Source organism: Dufourea novaeangliae, unplaced genomic scaffold, assembly GCF_001272555.1.
Source record: "Dufourea novaeangliae isolate 0120121106 unplaced genomic scaffold, ASM127255v1 scaffold115, whole genome shotgun sequence".
Lineage (NCBI taxonomy): Eukaryota > Metazoa > Arthropoda > Insecta > Hymenoptera > Halictidae > Dufourea > Dufourea novaeangliae.
Window position 1 is genome coordinate 1,788,779 of NW_015373998.1, and position 20,688 is coordinate 1,809,466.

The following is a 20,688-nucleotide window of genomic DNA, read 5'->3' on the forward strand; positions in this document are numbered from 1 at the left end:
ATTATTTTAGAAATCGATATGAGATTCAAAGTGTAAAAATGTCTAGTACTTTGAATGTTTTAGAAAAGTATTCGAGATAAAGATGTATGGAACTACTGAAAATTACTTTAGATTCCTTTTCCTTATTCTGTAAATTCTTTGATTGGAATATGAATGTTGCTGAAAGTATGAACATTTTCACAGGACAATGATATAAATGGAACTTTAAAACTTTTTTAAGTGTTACAGTAATATTTCGTTATATGTTCCATAATGTCAATAATATTGATAATATTGAATTATATACTTTTCCATTGTTAATACATACATTTTTTTAAAATAAATGATGTATAAATTAATTTGTATGTACAAATTTACCTATTGCTAGAAGGTAATTATTTGTGCGTATTAATAAGGATCTTAAACCGCGTTATTACATCAAAATGTAATGAAAAGGACGTGACAACGAATTAAGAAACGTGTAAAAAGTTACATTACTTTTATAGATAACTGAAAATATATATAAATTTGCGCGTCATTGTTCATAAGTACCTTTTTATATACCGAAGCATCGCATATTTTTGCTCCCGCCAATCATTTTAAATACACGTAACACGAACGAGATATATAATATACCATTTATGCTAATAATACCCACGACACACAATTCATTCGATATTGGTAACGTTGAGTAGTGACAATTCAACGGTGTTGGGATCTTCGGCCCCAAAGAATGGAGTGACGTCACCTCAGAAAAGTAGTCCGAAGAAATACATTATATGAAAGGTCTACTTCTATACCTCGTCTATGGTCTAATCTATATCTCATCTGTGATATTAAGTCTATTCTATATCTCGTTTGTGGCATAATATCAATTCAAAGGAATTCAAAAAATATTTAACACCATGGAGTACCAAAAATAAAGGAATAGTATACATTGCTGAGTGTATTTTAGTTAATTTTCATACTCCAAAGGATCGCGTCATAAATAATTTGGGTCTTATTTTTACTTACAAAACACTGTAACAAACCTTGGAACTCATTTTCATGCGCACGACAGCCGTCAGAATGATGCATTACAAGTGTAGACAGAGTTTTTATCCCTCTAGCAATATAAAACGTTTCGAAGTGCCAGAAAATAAAGTGCCTTGGGACATAGAATACCCGGAGTACAAACCAGCTCAACACACTGCTTCGGTTCTTAAAGACAAACCCTGGGCGGATCCGGAAATTGGAGAACCTTCGTTCGAACCAAAATGGAATTCTCTTGACAGTAAGAATTGATAAAAATATACTTATTTTTCGCTTGGAATTCTGTGAAATAATTGAACCTAACCATACAATACGTCGATTTAATTCACGTTTTAATAAATTGTGATTTAATTAGTGCAAATTTATTGTTAATACTTAATGTATGAAGGCATAAAATATGTATATTACATACTTAATATGAATACATGACTCTCCAAGAAATACTTCATTAACTAATATTTGTATAAATTTATCCGTGAAGACTCTATATGTATATACGTATAGATAAAAACTGTTTTCGTTTAGTGCTGAGGAAATTAAATTAACAATTCTATTTGTAGTAAAAATGTATTTTAAACAATTATGTAAAACTTACATAGTATGTACATAGTATTGCACTGATGGAACAATTTAGATTTACTAACCTAAAACCATACTTAACTGCAATGGCTTCTTTTAAGATTAATGATCATAATAAATAGATGGTGGTTGTTTATACAATTTCAAATATTCATACAGTAATTTAGAAAAGCAGAAATTAAGCATAACTTTTATTTCAAATAAAGTAAAATCACTGATTAAACTTTATTAAACCTTTTTTTCATTATAATATTTTAAGTTGAATTGTACAAATGAGAATATAGTAATTGATTTCTGTATTGATCACAGAAGCAATAATTTATAATAATTACATTTTCAACCATTGTCTACTATAAATCTACAGTTATGTTATTTTTCATTACACATATAATTGTTATAAAGAAGTTGTATATTTTGGTAACAAAAAACATTCATTACAAATTTTTCGAGCATTACATTTTTATTTCTAAGGAAATATTATTTAATTACGTATTGCGTAACAAGTTGTATCACACCATTAATGTGATCGTAATACATATTACCTCATACGCAAAAGTGGAAATATAACCACTGCTTGGTCTATATGTGAATACTTTTTTACATGCAAAGCTTTTGTCACCAGAAAATGTGAATCGAAAAAGTTTCACCGAGGATTATATTATAAATGAGAATGGTTATCCTTTGAATCCCGTCGGTCGTACCGGCATTACTGGACGTGGTCTTTTGGGGCGATGGGGTCCAAATCATGCGGCAGATTCAATTGTAACACGCTGGAAACGACTTTCGTCCGGAGCATTGAAAGTTAACGAATGTACAAACAAACCAATTTTGCAATTTGTTGCAATACAAAGACAAGATTCTGGAGAATGGGCCATACCTGGTGGTATGATCGATCCGGGTGAAACTGTGTCAGCTACCCTTAAAAGAGAGTTTATGGAGGAAGCTATGAACGCTCTAGAAAAAGATAATACATCAAGGGAAGAGTTAGAGAGATCTCTCAAAGAATTTTTTGAAAAGGGAGAGGAAATCTATGAAGGATATGTAGATGATCCTAGAAATACAGATAACGCTTGGATGGAAACTGTAGCTTTAAATTTTCATGACGAAGATGGTAGTATTGTTGGACAGATAACATTAATTGCTGGAGATGATGCGCGAAATGTGAAGTGGTTGGATATTGATGGAAAATTAAATTTGTATGCTAATCATAGTGAGTTCATTAAGAAAACAGTTCAGAAACGTAATGCACATTGGTAAAAGATCTTGAAATTTTATTTTTGTAAATAAAACATATATTTTAGTACTTACTTAAAATTTTATTTTTATATGTATATTTACAAGAGATTAATCGAAAATATTAACACGCACACGAAAAATTGTATTATGAATGAAATAATGATTTATATGTTTTATATAAAAAAAAACAATAAAATTATAAGTAACCAAAGACTTATTATATGACAAATATATATACATAATCTATATATACATCACAGACAGCAATCCCATTAATTTTGGAATCATATATAATTCGAGTCAGTATTAAAAAGAGATACCTTTACACCAAATTATATACCTTATCAAAAATAATAATACTTTTGATTATGAGAACAGTGTTTATGAAAGCAATGTCTATCTTATCAAGTTATAAAAACAAAGTATTTTTATCTGTATATGTATATGTTACCTTTACGTCACAATCCTATTTCGTGAATATTTCTAAAAACAAATATTGACAAGACAGATATAACAAATAATAAATAATTTTGTAAAAATACTGTATATTCTAAATAGATCTTATTATATAAGATTCAGTAATTATGGAAGTGAGAATACGAAATATAGCTTTTATTTTTAAACATTTATAATCCATAATCATATAATCGACATAAGCATTGTAAAAAAATTCCATGGTACATAAGTTTTTACTTAATTAATGGTCATCGTATTTTCACTTTCAATTATGTCCTATGTTTTAACATGGCACGCTACAGTTATTTGACCCCATTGATACGGGTAATATATTGGGTTCATTTATACCAAGTATATCTAAAAATATCTCTGTTGGATTCTTAGTTTCTGTTCCACTATGCTTACAATCAGAATTTTCAAAAGACTCTACATGTAACTGTGTATTCAACACATGGCTATAGTTAGTTAATTTTTTAAGAATATGATTTATATTCATAGTATTTTGTAAGTACTGTAAAGTACTTTCACGTTTATCTGAGTATACTGTAGAATTTTCTTGCTCCTCTGACTGATAATGACGCTTTTCTAAATCTAGCGCATGTTGTGCTTGACTTTGTCCCAACTTTGCCGCTTTAACGAAATAATTACGAGCTCTATTCACATCTACTAAAAAGCCACCTCTGCCTTGAGCATAGAAAACTCCTAAATTATATGTGGCATCTGCATGGCCTTGTTCCGCTGCATCATTGTAATATTTTGCAGCCTAAGGAAATAAATGCAATACTTTAAATAATCTATAAAATTCGGTATATCTTATAAAATACAATCATCGATCTTTATGTTAGCTTGTATAGTACATTGAAACAATATCGTACCTTTTTTTGATCAACTAATGTTCCAAGGCCTAACTCATAACACAAACCCAAATTAAACATACTAGCAACGGATGATAACTTTGCACCAGCAGTAAAGTGTTTTATTGCATCTTGGTAACGTTTTTCTTCTAAAGCTTTGAGGCCATGACGAAGTTCATATTCACCCATGGTTAATTTGTGGATATTAGCAAATTCTTCAGTAGCCTCTTTGAGGGCCTAAGGACACGTACAAAAAAAAAATATATATTAAATGAAGCAACATTATTGCAGAATATTTAAAGAAACTATCTATAAACTTATACAATTTTATAATTATATTTGAAGGGTCAAGATCGTTGTACTTGTTCTCTTGAATGAATTAAGCAAGTATCGTGAGAGTAAACTAAGACTGAACACATAAAAATGAGTTTTGGGAAGGAAATGAAATAACAAAATTTTGAACTGTATATTGGTTTTTTATCATTTCACATAAGTATAATTGTGCAATAAGCATTTACAATAAAGTATTTGAGGTCATAACATTTTTTTGTCAAGTAGGAATTACAAGTATTTATAGAGTGAGCATTAGGAAGGAGATTAAATCATATGATGCATGTTCCAAGTAAGTAAAATGAAAATATGCTGCTATGAAATAGGCTGCTTAAGAGTATATAAAAAAATGTACAAAAATATAGAAAGAATATTAAAAATTACAAAGTATGCTGCAATAAATAAGTGTATCTATTTTTTATTATTACAGGACATAATTTCTGCTACTTCTTGCAAATTTCTTTTTTTATTATAAACTATAATGTCTACAGAATAACATTCTCACCTCTTCAATGGTGATAGGTCCAAATGGTTTGCTTGTTTTCCATTCAGTCTGTGCTTCTTCTTGCACATAGATTTTATTGTTGTTTCCAACACAATTAGTAACAGGCAGAAGTTGCATTGGCCTTAAATTTAATACATGACCAAGCAAATAAGAAACATGTGGTCCTGAACATTGAGATACGTTGCTCTTTATGGTATCATTTTTTTCTTTTTCGAAAATTCTTCTGCGAAGACACAATGTTTGGCATACTGCCCATCCAACAGCTAACACACTGGACTGTTAACAAATTGTTTTAATTAACATATTTTATAAAAGATTTTTACAGATTTTTATTAAGATTACAGAAAAGGAAACTTTATTGTTCAATTTGCTGACATTGTTAAAATACAACATTTTATTAAATCTGACCTTACAATAAATTTTAGTCAGTACATCATAGTTTTATTACATCATGCAAAAGTAGCTAATAATTCAAACTTATATGATATTTCAATATTGATAGTACACTTGTGCATATTATAAATAAAAATAAATAACAACTGAATCCCCCGAACAGTTCATTGAACACATTTATCGATACAATTAGTTTCTACTATCTTCACTTCTGATTTTGTGTGATCTTAAAGAATATTGTATATGACTTATCTCTTCGTATAATGTAAAGAAAACTATAACTTTTCATTAAATAAATTTAAGGACCTTTCCAAAGCTAAATATTTATTGTTAATTTAAAAGACTAATTTTTTTATTATGTTCTTTAGAACATAGCAAGTGTTTTTCCTTTTCATAATTAATTATTTTATATATTGATAAATAATATGTAACAATTTTGTAGCAACAAAAATCTACTGAAATCATAATGCGAACAAAAATGAAACTTTGCATAAAATTTTCAGAATGTTATTTATATGTAGCCGGTTTTAAAAATTCTACTGCTTTTTAAATTTTAATTTAAACTTCGTATCTTGTGTAATAAAATTTGGTAAACCAATCAAGACTAAGATAAGGAAGATAAACGTAAACGGCGCAATTTACCCATCCCACGGCATCTGACCAAGTATATTTCGTATTCCATTTGGAATCCTGATTCTTATCCTTGGTACCGCCAGTTTTCGTAGATCCGAAGGTTTCTTTATTAAAAGCCGAAAATGTCGGTGCAAGGAACTTCTGATTGCACGTCAAACTAGTCTTAACCTCATTTTTTGCGTTGTTATCTTGAGACGTTTGTGAATAAACATTTGTACGACATGCACGAAATTCTAGAGTCTCACGGATTCCACGGGTGACAAATTTCCACATTTTGCTGGTAAGTTAATAGTATGAATTAAAATTTAACGAAAACTGGTCTTCTTTTAACTACACCACAACGTTAATACCATTTACATGCGCCTGCACCTCGCGAAGAAGAGCGGCGCACTGAAAATATGGAATATGGAATATATGGATGGCTAACAATGGCTAATGGTTACCAACAGATTCTAGAATTTTGTCGACAAACCCTACGCAATCGTGCGCAATCGCACTAGATAGATGCATTTTCCAAATTTGATACAGGATGTAACAAAATGTTTGAGGACTCGGAAATGGAAGACTTGTGAGGTGATTTGAAACAAGTTTCTTCTTAACAAAAATGTTGTTGGAGGCTTTATTGTTAACGAAATATTAACGAAAAACCCCGACCAATCAGAGCGCGAGTCTGTCAGTCGAGCTCTGATTTGTTTAGATAATTAATTTACGATAATATTTCGTTAACAATAAAGCCTCCAACAACATTTTTGCTAAGAAAAAACTTGTTTCAAATCACCTTACGAGTCTCCCATGGTCACCCATTTCCGGGTCCTCCAACATTTTTGTTATACGCTGTATATCATATTTATTTGTTTCATAGTGTTGATCTTAAATTGACGAAACATGTTTTTGATTATCATTAAAGTCACCTATTAATAAAATAGCGCAGACGAAATATTGAATATGTACTGCCTTTATTTTTCAAAGATCAAGTTAAATATAAATATTCGTTGTTTACAGTTTTTACATAATCGATGAAAATGAAGATGAAATAAAAAAAGCATTTTCGAAAAGTAAAAATATATTATAATTCCTTAAGGAAATTACATACCATAACAATTAGATCGAGACATATTTTTACAATTCTATATTTGTATTTTATTAGAATTACAATGTCCCCAGTATTAAGATGTTATGATTATACAGTTGGGTACAAAAATGATAGAAGTTGTCTTTTTACAGCTTAAACGCATTGTAAATATGTATAACAAAATTTTTACTTCAATGTGATATAAAAGAGACACATTTGCACATTCTTCTTTTGAAAAGTGTAAAACTATGTGTTCATATTTGAGTAGATTAACAATTTCAGTTTCTTCTGGAATAATGTTTGTATAATGCCATGTGGTGTTGTGTACAGTTGAAATAATTACATTTTTAAATTCAAAAACTAAATGCTTCATAAATATTTGCACCAAGTGTTTTAAGTTCGTTATTTATTACTAACTGTTGCAGTAAGTCTGTCTGAAAATCTTTTGGTACTGGTTTATCTGGTACTTGTCCATTTATGATTGGTATTATTTTAGCCATAGGCATTGCCACCTTATTGATGTTAAAAAACGTATTTGTATTGTAATTCGATTCTGTATTGTTTTTTTCGTCCCAATTCACATGATTCTGATTTGATGTACCTGGTACTGAAATACCATTCGAGGGTTTGCCATTTTCCATTGTAGGAGGACCAGTGAAAAATGCAGACATGTGATCTACTAATAAACTGAATCCACTTCTAATATTACTTTGTGTTATGTTTTGTACTTCTTCACTTTCTAGAAGATCTAGAGTCTCATTAATTAATTTCAATAACATAGGTTCCTCTTCTCCGTCACATTCTGTCTGTAACATGTATTCTGTAAGATTTTTCACTGGATCCCTTGAACTGTCTGTAGATATAGATGATGTTATGGCCCAATATATTTCTTCTATATTCCTTAGAGTTAATTCATCTTTTAATGAAATCGAAGCTGTTATTTCTAAAACCTTATCCTTAATAAGTGAACTTAATTTCTTTATTCCGTTGTGCCTAAACTGACTTGAAAGGGACATATATTTTATTTTCATAATGTTTTCTGTAGTTGCATCACTGGAGTTCTGAATATTCTTGTACATGTGACCACCCATTATATTAACTTGAATTCTTATTAAAGTAGCTGCCATTGTGTATGAATATATTATAACAGCTGATCTGGCAATTGCTAAAACTTTCAATTCATTCCAACATGCTACTTTGTCAGTACAGCCATTTCTGAGTTTATTTACAATAGCATCAGTGTCTAAAACCTTTATTACAGTTTCTCTTAGAGTCGATGTAAGTGACATTATCATCTGACTGCATGTTCTTTCTATACATTCAAAGTGCTGCTGTCTTTTTGTTTTTTCAAGCATATCTCTGATCTCCTTTTCTTGCCATTCTCGTAGCTTACGTTGCGTGTATCTTACGAAAATAACACTACCAATAACAATACTTCCCACTATAAACTTTCGCCTATGACGGCTTACAAACCCTCTGAGTCTTGATAACATTTTTCAAAATAAGATATATAAAATAGAGATTACCATAAATAGTGACAATGTCTGTTTTGAAAACTTAATTATAAAGTTTCCTTGATTGGGAACTCATTTAACGTATATTAACTTCTGAAGGACTGTTTAAAACTACACGTTCTAATCTATTTGTAATGAAATTTGTTGTATCGATAAATCTCTCTACACAGTTAACAAGACACTTTTCAATTTTTGGACCCAAACGAGTACTAGGTGTGTCAACACAGATTTCCCAGCAGATGTCAGTTAAATTATATACCAATTCCTGGAAAGAAAGATATTGTGTTCAAAGTACAAAGGAATATATTAATATGTTACACAGTATATCTTATAAAATACATTTGTTATTTATGAACTTAGTTTTAAGGGAATCATATAGAACACTGTTAAAAGGTACGGTTTCAAATATGATTTCTCACCTATAGCTGAAAATTTATCAAAATTATTGTGACATAGGAAGTAAAGCCAATGAATATTTTTATACTTCCTATTCTTCATAATGCAAGATTACATTGGAACTAAAAATTCTAGTTAATCATATTGATGAATAATTTGTTTAGAAGATATTCTTAGATAATCGAAAATAATATAAAAAATACACCGATAATAACTCGCGAGCTAACCTGAAATTGTTGTCTCTTAGCTTCAGTCTCTATGAAGGCCTGAACTCGCTCATCGACCGCACCTTGCGACCTTTGCTCCTCCATAAACCTCATTCTTTAATTCCCACCGTACTTTTAACACTGAAATAATGTAAACATTTGACCTTTAGACCGTTATGATTCTTACCGTATTTTAACTTTATATGCACTACTGACCACTGTGCAGTGGTTCGAACTACATATGTATTATTTATTTTCGTTAAAGTAGACGAAATTAACGAGAAAACATTTAATAACAATACTACTTTACATTAGTGCCAGTTCTTATACAATTTTAGCTTTAATATTAAAATTATTTTATGGAAAGTAGACGTAATTTGTGATTATATACTACTGACCTCTGCAGGCTAATGCTGGACATTTGTGCATAAGACGCAGTTAATTCGTAGTCGATAAAAACGGTCTTATCATTGTACAATAGCATAAAGGATGAATCTCCCAGTTACAAAAACATTCTATATATGGATTTGGAATGTTTCAATAAAATAGAGTAGCAAAAGTATTTGTAGGTTCCATACCAGTCTAAAAGAATATAATAATTATGTATATAAAAATTATGTATTACATTGTTTGTTCTGATGTTTCAAGTAGCTTAAAAGAATAATGTTTATTATAATTAATAAATACCTCTTTTTTTTAATAAAATTGTACATTGATTCAAGTAAGAAGGTGGGACAAGTTACTCAGTCGAAAGTATGAATACGATTATTTCAGATTAGATACATATAATATCGAAAACTGTGCCAACTTATCTAAAAAAAATGATATCGCTGAATAAGCTTCGCACAAAATTGTGAAGATAAAGGTGAGTCGAATAGATACGTTAGAATTATGTAAACAATGTTAAAAAAAATATTCTAAAATAATTTGCATATATGATGTAAAAAATATGAGAAATATAATTCAACTAAAATGATTATTTTGTACGCGTAGGTATTTAACAAATTCATTGTCAAAAAATTGTTCAAAAAATACAAAATTCGTCAAAACTATTGGTATTATCATTCATATTTATGTGTGTACAGTACTAATCGTACAATGGAAATGCAGAGTTTGAGATAAAATTTCTATTTAAAAAGTAAAGTCTAAATTATACATACATAATTCAATTTCAAATAATTTCATTCACAATACCTTTAATTACAGTCGTGGCAAGTCAAGTCATCGATAACTACAAGGTTGATGGTTAAAACGAATTAGCATCTTCGCTGTTTGAACCCGCGTATTATATGCTACGTATTTTGATGTAGACACGTGGAAGCTTCCGACAGAGTTTTCTGGATTTAACTGCGTTTTCCTGACGAATCCAGTGCCTTTTAACAATCTGGCCCCGTTGACCATGAAAGAGTTTGTGAAAGGGAATAGATGGACCGATAGAGAAACTCACGAAAAGAAGAAGGGCCGGAGAAGGAGAAACACGTATCCGAAAAATGGGAGAAAGTCAGTTTTTATCTTCGACACGGGGAATACGTTTTGTAAGACCGTATTGAGGTGAACGCACTATATAGCCATTGACATAGTGACACTACAAAAGACCTAACAACTAGCCGAGCACACCCGATTTCGTACAAAATGTTAAAAGAAATGATTAAACCACGGATCTTAATGTAAAATTATATGATCTTACAGTAATTTAGACTCGTGTATCGAATAGAAAGTTATTTTTCTTCTTATAAATTTTACGAATGTAAAAATAGATTAGAAACTCCATTCAAAATTTTCGTTGAAGTATTTATGTTATATACATGTTATAAAAATAAAAATTACTTTATCATATCGTAGATTCAAGATCCTCATCATTATTCGTAAATTTCTAGAATTTTCTTCTTTGAACAGGAATTAATGAAAAGAACATTCTGTTCCGTGTAATTACGAATTATCCATTGTAATTATTTTAATCTGTCATATTATTTGTACGTGTACAAATTTCAGTTGAACGTGCTCGTTTGAAACGATTAGATGATGCACTGCATAGCTTCTCTACCAGTGACTGCATATACCACTGGGTGTGTGTGATTATGCGTGTAGAGCCACGTGGAGGATATTGCAAACGACCCTGATTGGTTGCAGGTCATCGTGATCTTTGTCAGAGAGGGGAACGTTGTGACGGTCAAAAAAGGTCGGAGGACCAGAAGGGATGAGAGGATTAGTGAAGGACGCTCCTTTCAGCCGAGAAACCAGCCAGAAGTGGGGAACTTGGCTACACGTGCGACTTCCTTCCCCTTCCTTTCTCTGACCTCCTCTCTTTCTCCTTCTTCTTGTCGATCGTATCACACGATAGGTCTCTCTTCCTCCCGGCTTGCTTTTCTGCAGGCGGGGACCAAAATCATTACACATACGATTCCCCCATTTTTACCTTCCTGGAAGACAGTGGAATATTTTAACTGTCTCGCTATTTGACAATTAATACCCTAGAAAACGAATCTTCAACTATTGTAGTCAATAGTATTACACATAAATTTGTAGATCAGTTTATGAAAACAAGAAGTAAACATACTATTTATATCTTCTGTTAGTGCAATTGTATTAAATTACAAATAATACATATACTGAATAATATAAAAGTTAATAATTTATTAATGATTAAAATCTTGTTACCACATGCCACTTTAAAAACACTGTTGCTTTAATAAGAATTTAGTATCCCATCAATAACCGAACTTTTAATGACTTTTTAACTTTGGCCAAATAGATTTATTTCTTTTTTTTAGAAATGTGTTTATTTTTAGAAATGGATCTTTTTGTCCTTTTCGTATTGTTGTACGTATTACAAGGTGAATTAGACAATTGAGGAATGAAACGTGAGTGTAGGTGTAGAGCCATGAACGAATCGAGGATGTCGGGCGCAGCTGAGAACAGTGTACGCGTTGTATAATTAAAACTAAATTGGCTCGACGAAGGGTTTCCGTACATCCTCCTAGCGCATGATACCGTTGACATCACCTCCAATCGTTTGAACGACACGTTGAAATTTCTCATTGCGTAACGCCTGGTATTTCAAACGATCATTTCGTGATGCAGAGTTGTTAGTCTTAATTTCTGTTTTACTTTTTTTTTCCGAACGAACGAAATCTTTCGCGTGAACTATCGGCGGTGGTGTCAGTCACAGGGGAAACCTGCCTTGACGCCGCTTGAACAGGCATTAGACGCGTGTCAAATACTTAGAATGTGGTACACGTGTGCTTTTAAATTCTATTGCAAGAATAATAAAACGCTTTAACGTCGTTTCTAAGAATATCGAAAGAAGGAGGCGTCGCGTCGTGTCGAGAAAAGATATATGTATCCAGAAAAAAAATGATAACCGATGCTTGTTACCATTATGATACCAGGATCTATATGTATACTTATGCACGTGTGATCGCATTATTACACGTACGAATTCCTTCCTTATCGTTATTTCATAACAGGTTAAAAATAAGTTGGAACACGTTAAACAACATTTATCGTAGTAAACGTACGCGGTAGTAACGGTCGTGGTACACCATATGTAAATAGTGTTTGTGGCTTTTTTTTTAAAAGAACAGCTGAATTACCTGATACATGCTAAGGTGTACATGTATTAACGGTCATCAGCTCGAAAACAACAGGAAAATGTGTCGGCATCTGATTACCTGACATAGAAAAAAGGTTCCTTGTATGAAACTATTGAACCTGATGTCGCTATGGCGTCTGTAACCAACACCACGTGGTCGTGGTGAAACTTTGATCATTTTCTTGCTTTGACATAGATTTGGCATCTGATTTAGAAATTATCCGGTGACATTTATAATGATTTGTGGAATCGACCGAGGGATTGTCGAAATAAGTATGTACACGTTGGAAACTTACAACTTTCTGTCCATTCCTTATCATACACGCCTATTGTTTGAACTCCACATTTCGTATAATTTTCTGTTACGTAGAATCATTTCCTCTGATCTTTAAGAAACTTTAAGGAACGAAAATAAAACAAGAAAATATGAAACATCCTTTATTTGCAGTTCAGTTGTACAATAAATGGTCGGTATGTATTTCTTAAATGTAAGTATTGTATCGAGGAGTTAATGAATTATATATATAACACAATATATTATTGATATGAATTTTAAACTGTTATAACTACTTGAGTATTGAGACTCGAATGTACGTTCATACATTTTTTACTTCGAATGATTTCCCAAACGAACCATTAACGTTTTCAACACTATTTCTGAGTCACTTAATAAAAAACGGACAAAAAACGGTCCATTTACTTAGATGATTAATATTTGCAGAGTAGTCAAATAAATAATTTAAACATAGAATTATAGTTGAAACATGTTACTTTCAACGAAATATTTTATTAGTCAAGGATACAAATACATATTTAAACGTTCTAATATTTCAATAAATATTCAGTTACGTATATTAACAAATAATTGAATCATATTTCACAATTAGTCATGAAAAAAGTTAAAAAAAAAAACGATAATAATCCAAATAAGCCTGTATCATATTTCCAAGTTTTAAAAACGATGTGATTTCCGGTAAGATAAAACTGCTAGACAATCATATTCTTCTCACTACTCTAATCAATTTTACAGTATGTCAGTAATTTCTGCTGATAATCCATTTCATTAAGTCCGAAAGGTGTTGATGCCTTTATTCAAAAGTTAATTTCGGGCTCGTTCAAAAAGAAAAGATGATACCGCTCTGAAACCATAACTGTCGAGTTTTTGACACATATCTGGGCACCGGGTGAAAATGAAACGAAATCCCCCGAAGCACGTCCCGCCCCGCTTTCCTGTGGAATCTTTTTACAAGATCCGAGTTGCGAGGTGGGGATGCACGTGCCGCGGCTTTTGTTATCGAGATTGTCGTAATATCGAAGCTGGACGCGCGTGCACAAGAACCGTGCATCTACGCACGCGTGACTATATTGCGCGCGGTAACCACGAGGGGGGGATAACATGGCGGTGCTCGATTGCCGTTAGTTGATGTACAGACGCCGGTGGATCTGGTTCGTCCTTCCCCGACCCTGTCACAACGAATACTCGTCGAGACCGAAGTTTCATCGTTTTGGTACAGTTACCACTCGACACATTGTGCGTAGACATATTTTAAATCGTGTAATTCGATCGGCAATCAATTCCCACAGAAAATCGAACGTTGGTTAATCTCGTTTGCAGTTACACGCGGTCAGTGACTTTTTTTTATGAAATTTCGCTGATATCGATTCGGAACTATCGAGATTCAATCGACGAGGATAGTGCCCGGCGTTTAGTAAACGAGAGTATAGAGTTTTGAAATTAATCGACGTTTTAACGTACCACGAAGTGACTGACAGCAGACACGGGAGAAATACGGCGGTACGTCTGAAAGAAGAAATCAGTTTGGAATCCTTGGGCCGACGGTGTACACGTGTCCTGTGAACCGGTAAGTCGTACATACATTGATACGAAGTGTGAATGTCACTTTCATAGACGCCGTTATACCAACTGTTTAATTGAAGCATGTGTTGCTTTCTTGTTTGATATTTGAACAGGATAAGAAATTGCCTTTTTTTGTAAGTGTAATTGAGAATATCATTTACTCAATGATTAGTTTCTTTTACCGGGAGTTATTACATGTTAAACCGTTCGTTTAAAAGTATACACATATTGGATATATGCAAAAGTATTGGCCGTCTTTCGCGGAAAAATATTTATTACTAGTGAACTATTACTACAGGATCTAATATTTGAAATAGTTTCTCCTTTTTTATATAACGTTTTACCATTTTTCTGGCATTAAGTGAATTCTCCCTCAATAAAATAAAATAAAACTACAATACCAACGTAAATGCGACGACCATCACTTTTGTGTATGTCTACCCTACCTCATATACAGTTATTTTTTATTTATTGCAAGTTTCGGGAAGTTACAGTAATGCTTCACACAATCCGAAAATTGTCAAATCGACTAATAATGTGATATAAAAATTTCTTTACATTTTCTTATATTTTTACGTAACTATTCCCATGCGTATATCTTACCTAGGCAATGTTTATTTACATTTACAATTCCTGTTTTGTTCGCATAGTACCATTCACGATTAGAAATATAAGTTAAAATTATCCTAACACGGTCGTATTTGATCCCATTTTCATCAGTAAAATCTAAACCATTATGTAGTAAGTGTCAGATGAGTTGCAGGTAGATTAATACCCATAAATAAGGTGTATAATTCGCATCTTCAGAGAGTGAAATATAAAGTGTCCTATTGGCCAACTATTTATCAAATATTATTATGTATATTGACGACAAATGTTATGTGCAATTAGTGTTTTGAATGAGTACATATTAGTACCACTGTTTGAGTATATTAACTACACATGATCAATATTTATAAGAATATCTGATGAAACCGTTCAGAAAAAATCCCGTACGTTTCTCGATTGCATAACGCAGTGGACAAAGTAAAACTATATACAGTGGGTAAAAAAAGTATTCGTACACCCTTTAAAACAGAACAACTCTTTCAAAATTGGACCACGTGACTTGAGTTTCTTTGTGAAGTTAGAGGGATTAGTTTACTAAATGATGTGTTAAACAAATTTGCAGAATGTCAAAGAAAATAGTGAATGTCGCTTTATACGACTTTTTTGTCTGAGACTGTAATGAAAATTTAATAAATACATTTCGATGATTTATATCAGTTATACACATGCTGCAACTTTAATTGAAATCGGTTAATACAGAAACGAGTAACAGACATCGACAGATGTAAGAATCTTTAGATATACTACAGTTACAGGTCAAAAGTCGCGAAAGTCTGCCATTTTCCACATTTTTAACCGTTTGTATCTCGTAACAACGTTAACCGATTTCGATGAAATTTCCAGCATGCATATAACTAACATAAATCTAAGCAATGTATGTGTTAAATTTTTATTACAATCTCGGATAAAAGGGTCGTAAAAAGCGACCTTCACTATTTTCTTCGCAATTCCGACCATTGCAACTTTTTTCAACATTTTATTAACACGTCATTTAGTACACTAATCCTTCTAAGATCACAAAGAAACCCAAGTCACTTGGTCCAATTTTGAAAGAGTTGTTCTATATTGAAAGCTGTACGAATACTCTTTTTACCCTATGTAGTTTCATTTAAAAAATAACATTGATACAGGTTTATTCTGTGATTGCATTTAATAAATTCAATTACGCCGCGTTAATGAGATGAAACTGACACAAGAAATCGTGTTCCATTGTCTAGTCGCATTTGTAATACGAAACTTGAATGTAGATGTAACATGTGTTTCCTTAACTAAACGCAGTCTATTGTGTGAAAATCGCGTACTGCACGTTGACGTAGACTTAATACGATTCTAAATAAACACTAGCCGTGCAAGTGTTACATTCTCCGTGATATTACCACGTGAGGTCCACGTAAAGCAGTTTCTTACCGAAAATAATAATAAAATTACATTTGTAATTGGAATTAATGCTTTACACGTCACGGTAGCAGTTTCCGTAGTTCTTTAAAATTTAATTATATGTTAATTTACAAATCACATATTCATAAATAAAAGTTTATTTCTCATCCTTTAAGAATTCAGAACAATTTATACAAAACATTTAAACTTAGTTTGCTTGAATATTGTGTTTCGATTACTTGCTCTGATTAAACCCCTCTTTATTCTTCTACTTGTCATTAAATTATTTCATTTTGTTTTAAATATCTTAATGTTATACAGTACACTCGTTAAATTAGAGTTTCAGAGTTTCAGTCTTCTCTCCAAATAAACATTAAGTTATGTGTAAAATTTTATCCAGAATATTATTAATAAATTCTTGTTAACCATTCGTCAATTGGTCTCTCAGTTATGTCTACAATGCACTTTAATCTACACATTAACAAAGTAGCATAACAAATCATGCTTATCACAGTTTGTAGTGTTAGTAATTTTTACACGTGACCGATATTTTTTTCGTATTTCGTTTAAAGTACCATTACAATATCTTTGAAGCTATAATTGGCCTGAGGAAACTAAAAAAAAAATCTTAACGATCGAATACTCATCGAAATATTACGTGCTTCTACCGGAAATTAATACATATATATATATAACGATCACCGCTCTAAACTTAACACGGCGTTCCCTCGATCCAACGACGTCCTGAAAGTCAAAGCCCACGCTTGATTTCACTTATCTAAGTACTTATTTTAGTCCAGACTTTGTTAAATGTGTGCCGATATATAGGTGATCGCACGTGTACGACATTTACACGTGGAAGACAACGAGGCCAGAAATGGGCACTTACAGGGAAGGTCAACGAGATTTTCGATCCACTGCACACACATGATCTCCCTTTTTCTCTCTTTTACGCTACGAGGCGTAACTGACACGTCGGTGTTCGATTTATATATCGATCCGAATTGTTTCGTTTAACTAATTAGTTTCGTTAAAAAATTCTCAGTTTTGCTACGTATTTATATTTATTATATCACATTAGGGTCATTCCACGCGAAATCGGACACTTTTTTGGAGTAACATTTCGGATTCTGTTGACACTTGAATATGTTGTAAACTTTAGTGATATATAAACGTACCTCGAAGGATTTGTGAAAATTTTTACAATTGGTGATTCTACAACTGTTTGAAATATAGTGTCAATTTGAATAAAAATTATTTCAGGTAAAACAAATATTTTTGAACCATTTATTTCGCAATTGTTTTAAAGAAATACAGTGTTGTAATAGCGGGGCACTATTTAAAATTTTGAAAACAATGAAGATCTGGTCCTATTTGTCCTCTTTATGGACAAATTTTCAAAAATATGGAGATTTTAAAATTGACTATATGTGTTTTTTTGTTTCTGAAAAACAGAAATTCTATCTAATTGTACGACAAATTTATTCGAGGAGTTGATTACTATCAGTTTTATTTGAAACAAGGGATGGAGATAATTTTTGAAAGACTGAAAGTTCATGGTATATGCATAGTATGATTCATACAAGTGAAGATGCAACATAAGGCATGCACATATGCATGTATGTTTTACATCACATTAAACATATTAATATTGAATAAAGCGTACGTTTAGAATTAATTGTCCATAGGATTAATGGGTGGTGTGATCAAGGCCAATAAGCTTATTAAGAGCAGTCCTCTAGCACAGCGGAACGGGTTACGCAGTGTTTCTCGCGCCAAAACACGTGTGACCTGTATGACGGTCGTCGATTTATATGTCGCGTCGTTGATCGTGTTACCAGATTGTGTCGTCACAGTACGATCTATAGATCCAAGAACTGAGAAATTTTCGTGTAGATGTACACGTGAAACGCCACGTGTGATTCACATTTCTGAAAATTTCTGATAAAGTAGTGCCTATAACATGGATTACACATTAGAAAATAGTTTCATAAAAATTGTAGAAGGCAACAGTTAAAAAGTGCATATTATTAATTATTGGACGATTTTTAATTAATAGATTTCTTTTAATCGATGATTCATATAGCGTCCCTTATGATTAAAAAAACTTTCACAAATATAAGAAGTCTAAATCAGTTCTCGTGTTATTCAGTTACAGTAGTTGCTGAAGCAAATTCATTTTTGTTACCTTGGATAAAATAATTAGGACCTGCGGTAATGAAATTATTCTGCAACGGCTCTTCTGTACCTACGATATAACGTTTCAAAAAAGATACAGTAGGCGATCGTTTATTGCAGCCTTCGGGGCTGTAGAGGGCCAAAATTCCAGGAATACTGCAATAAGGAAGCTCCAATCATTCGCGCGCTCTCCCCTCTATTCGGCCGTTCAGTTGTGCGACGCACCTACATATAGGGTGGGCTGGATATAAGCATTTTACGATCATCTTCATTATCTTCGTTATTTTTGGAGATATCAGAAAAGTTTATTCACAGAAGTTGTTTAGTATGGAAAGGGCTATTAATTTGCAGTAACAATTTTTTCGTTGGTCCAGGATCTACTGAGATATGAAGATTAATTATATTTTCTCATTAATAATACTGAAATATTGTGGAATAAAAAGATTTTTCTTACGTACGTGGATTCTTCTAAACATTCTGCGTAATAAAATATTAAGGTATTATGTGAAAAAAGTTAATAATTCGTCAGATATTTTATATACAAACTGTAACAAAGTGTTAATTTTTTCTCGACCTATAACAAAATTATTTCTACTATGTTATAGTCCATCTGATACCAGATAATTTTTGTGAATAAAATTTGTTTAAACCTGTAGAAATAATGAAGATAATTAATGTAATCAATAATATGAATATTTGAATTTGTTTAATTGTGACATACAAAATGATTAACAACTACATTTACGTATGAATTATTTTATTTATGTATAAGAGTGTAGAAAAACGCAAGTTAGTGATTGCAACAAACTACAGTAAGTACTATAAGTACTATCACGCCCTAGGAAAACACATTTTTTTTAAAAGGTATTAATCTCATTTATAAACTCCATATGTGTGAATTTTTAACTTCTTGCAGCTTTTCAATTTCTATTTATCAACAACCTTAAAGACATTTAACATTCTTATGCCCAACACTGACTTTGTTATAAGTTTATCTGCTTAAAAGGACCGGCAATGAACGAATGTCTACTGTACTTGAGAATTGCCATATGAAAAATAAGTGTGCCTGATTTCTAGTCGAGTAACATGTTTACTTCACTCCTTTTTTAGTACGTTCTTTAATAAGTTTTCTTGTGAAGTAAAAAGTCTGTCGCCAATTGCGGAAATGTGTGGTTGTGTTATATTGTCCATTTACTCTTCTAATTATTTTCCATTTAGATAAAGGACATATAAAACGATTAATTACAGACGATTATTTTAAATACAGTAACTCGTGATACATTTTTACTTGCAGTTAGTGTTATTTTACAAATCTTCACTTTTCGTGAATGTTTTAAATGTAGTTTATATGTGAAAATATACGTTCATATTGTGTATATACATAAACATATGTATGTAAGTGCTAATGTCGTACGTATATAAAAAGAAAATTCGTTTCATACCAGTACGTTTACCTTCGACTTTTTATTATGGTATTTGAATTGTACGATTGTGTGGCTACATCAACACTTATCATAGCTGTAATGAATCATCGTATATTGTTGAGTCACTCGCTTGGGGCACGTGTACGTTGTATATGTATAGGTACTGTAAGTCACGTATGTACATTACATGTATATGTATACATGCATACTCTATCTGAAGGCAATTCGAATGAATTCTAATCAGTTTCAACAGAACTACTTTAATTGATGCTCAACATCACTAGCGTTCAGGGAAATGCAAGTTGGTGTGTGAGTCGGTGACCTGAGAAAAAAAATTGTGATAACTTTATGAATTTCCATTGTTAACTGGGATCACATCATTTTTTTTTACTTAGAATTAACAGTCATCCACGGATATGCGCTGTCTTTTATGTATATTAACATCCATCGAAAAAGATTTATGAA

General features: G+C 31.8%; 4 protein-coding genes across 4 annotated transcripts in view; 2 read left to right on the forward strand and 2 right to left on the reverse strand.

The window, feature by feature from the left end:
• Positions 1-847: 847 nt before the first annotated feature.
• Positions 848-2,861, forward strand: LOC107188123 (ADP-ribose pyrophosphatase, mitochondrial). The gene is made up of 2 exons (XM_015576372.1): positions 848-1,252; positions 2,213-2,861. The coding sequence occupies exons 1-2, from the start codon at positions 1,027-1,029 to the stop codon at positions 2,845-2,847; spliced, it is 861 nt and encodes a 286-aa protein (XP_015431858.1). The 5' UTR covers positions 848-1,026; the 3' UTR covers positions 2,848-2,861.
• Positions 2,862-3,565: 704 nt separating this feature from the next.
• LOC107188082 lies at positions 3,566-6,433 on the reverse strand. Its single transcript, XM_015576326.1, has 4 exons — positions 6,007-6,433; positions 4,972-5,247; positions 4,158-4,373; positions 3,566-4,045 (listed from the first exon to the last, which is right to left on the reverse strand). The coding sequence occupies exons 1-4, from the start codon at positions 6,268-6,270 to the stop codon at positions 3,566-3,568; spliced, it is 1,236 nt and encodes a 411-aa protein (XP_015431812.1). The 5' UTR covers positions 6,271-6,433.
• Positions 6,434-7,298: 865 nt separating this feature from the next.
• On the reverse strand, positions 7,299-8,689 carry LOC107188113 (peroxisomal biogenesis factor 3). The gene has a single exon (XM_015576361.1). It carries the CDS (start codon positions 8,560-8,562, stop codon positions 7,423-7,425), a length of 1,140 nt encoding a protein of 379 aa, XP_015431847.1. The 5' UTR covers positions 8,563-8,689; the 3' UTR covers positions 7,299-7,422.
• Positions 8,690-14,220: 5,531 nt separating this feature from the next.
• Positions 14,221-20,688, forward strand: part of LOC107188103 — a 31,749-nt gene continuing 25,281 nt past the window's right edge. The window contains exon 1 of the mRNA XM_015576350.1: positions 14,221-14,639. The gene's annotated coding sequence lies outside the window, so the exon portion shown is untranslated. The remainder of the gene's footprint in view (positions 14,640-20,688) is intronic.

What these genes read in the sequence shown, in the direction of transcription:
- LOC107188123 (XM_015576372.1), top strand. Translation starts at nt 1,027, where the DNA reads ATGCGCACGACAGCCGTCAGAATGATGCATTACAAGTGTAGACAGAGT. An exon ending in AAAATGGAATTCTCTTGACA is followed by an intron (nt 1,253 to 2,212) that starts GTAAGAATTGAT and finishes TTTTGTCACCAG; the next exon opens with AAAATGTGAATCGAAAAAGT.
- LOC107188082 (XM_015576326.1), bottom strand. Translation starts at nt 6,270, where the DNA reads ATGTGGAAATTTGTCACCCGTGGAATCCGTGAGACTCTAGAATTTCGT. An exon ending in GACCTATCACCATTGAAGAG is followed by an intron (nt 4,374 to 4,971) that starts GTGAGAATGTTA and finishes ACGTGTCCTTAG; the next exon opens with GCCCTCAAAGAGGCTACTGA. An exon ending in CATTAGTTGATCAAAAAAAG is followed by an intron (nt 4,046 to 4,157) that starts GTACGATATTGT and finishes TTATTTCCTTAG; the next exon opens with GCTGCAAAATATTACAATGA.
- LOC107188113 (XM_015576361.1), bottom strand. Translation starts at nt 8,562, where the DNA reads ATGTTATCAAGACTCAGAGGGTTTGTAAGCCGTCATAGGCGAAAGTTT.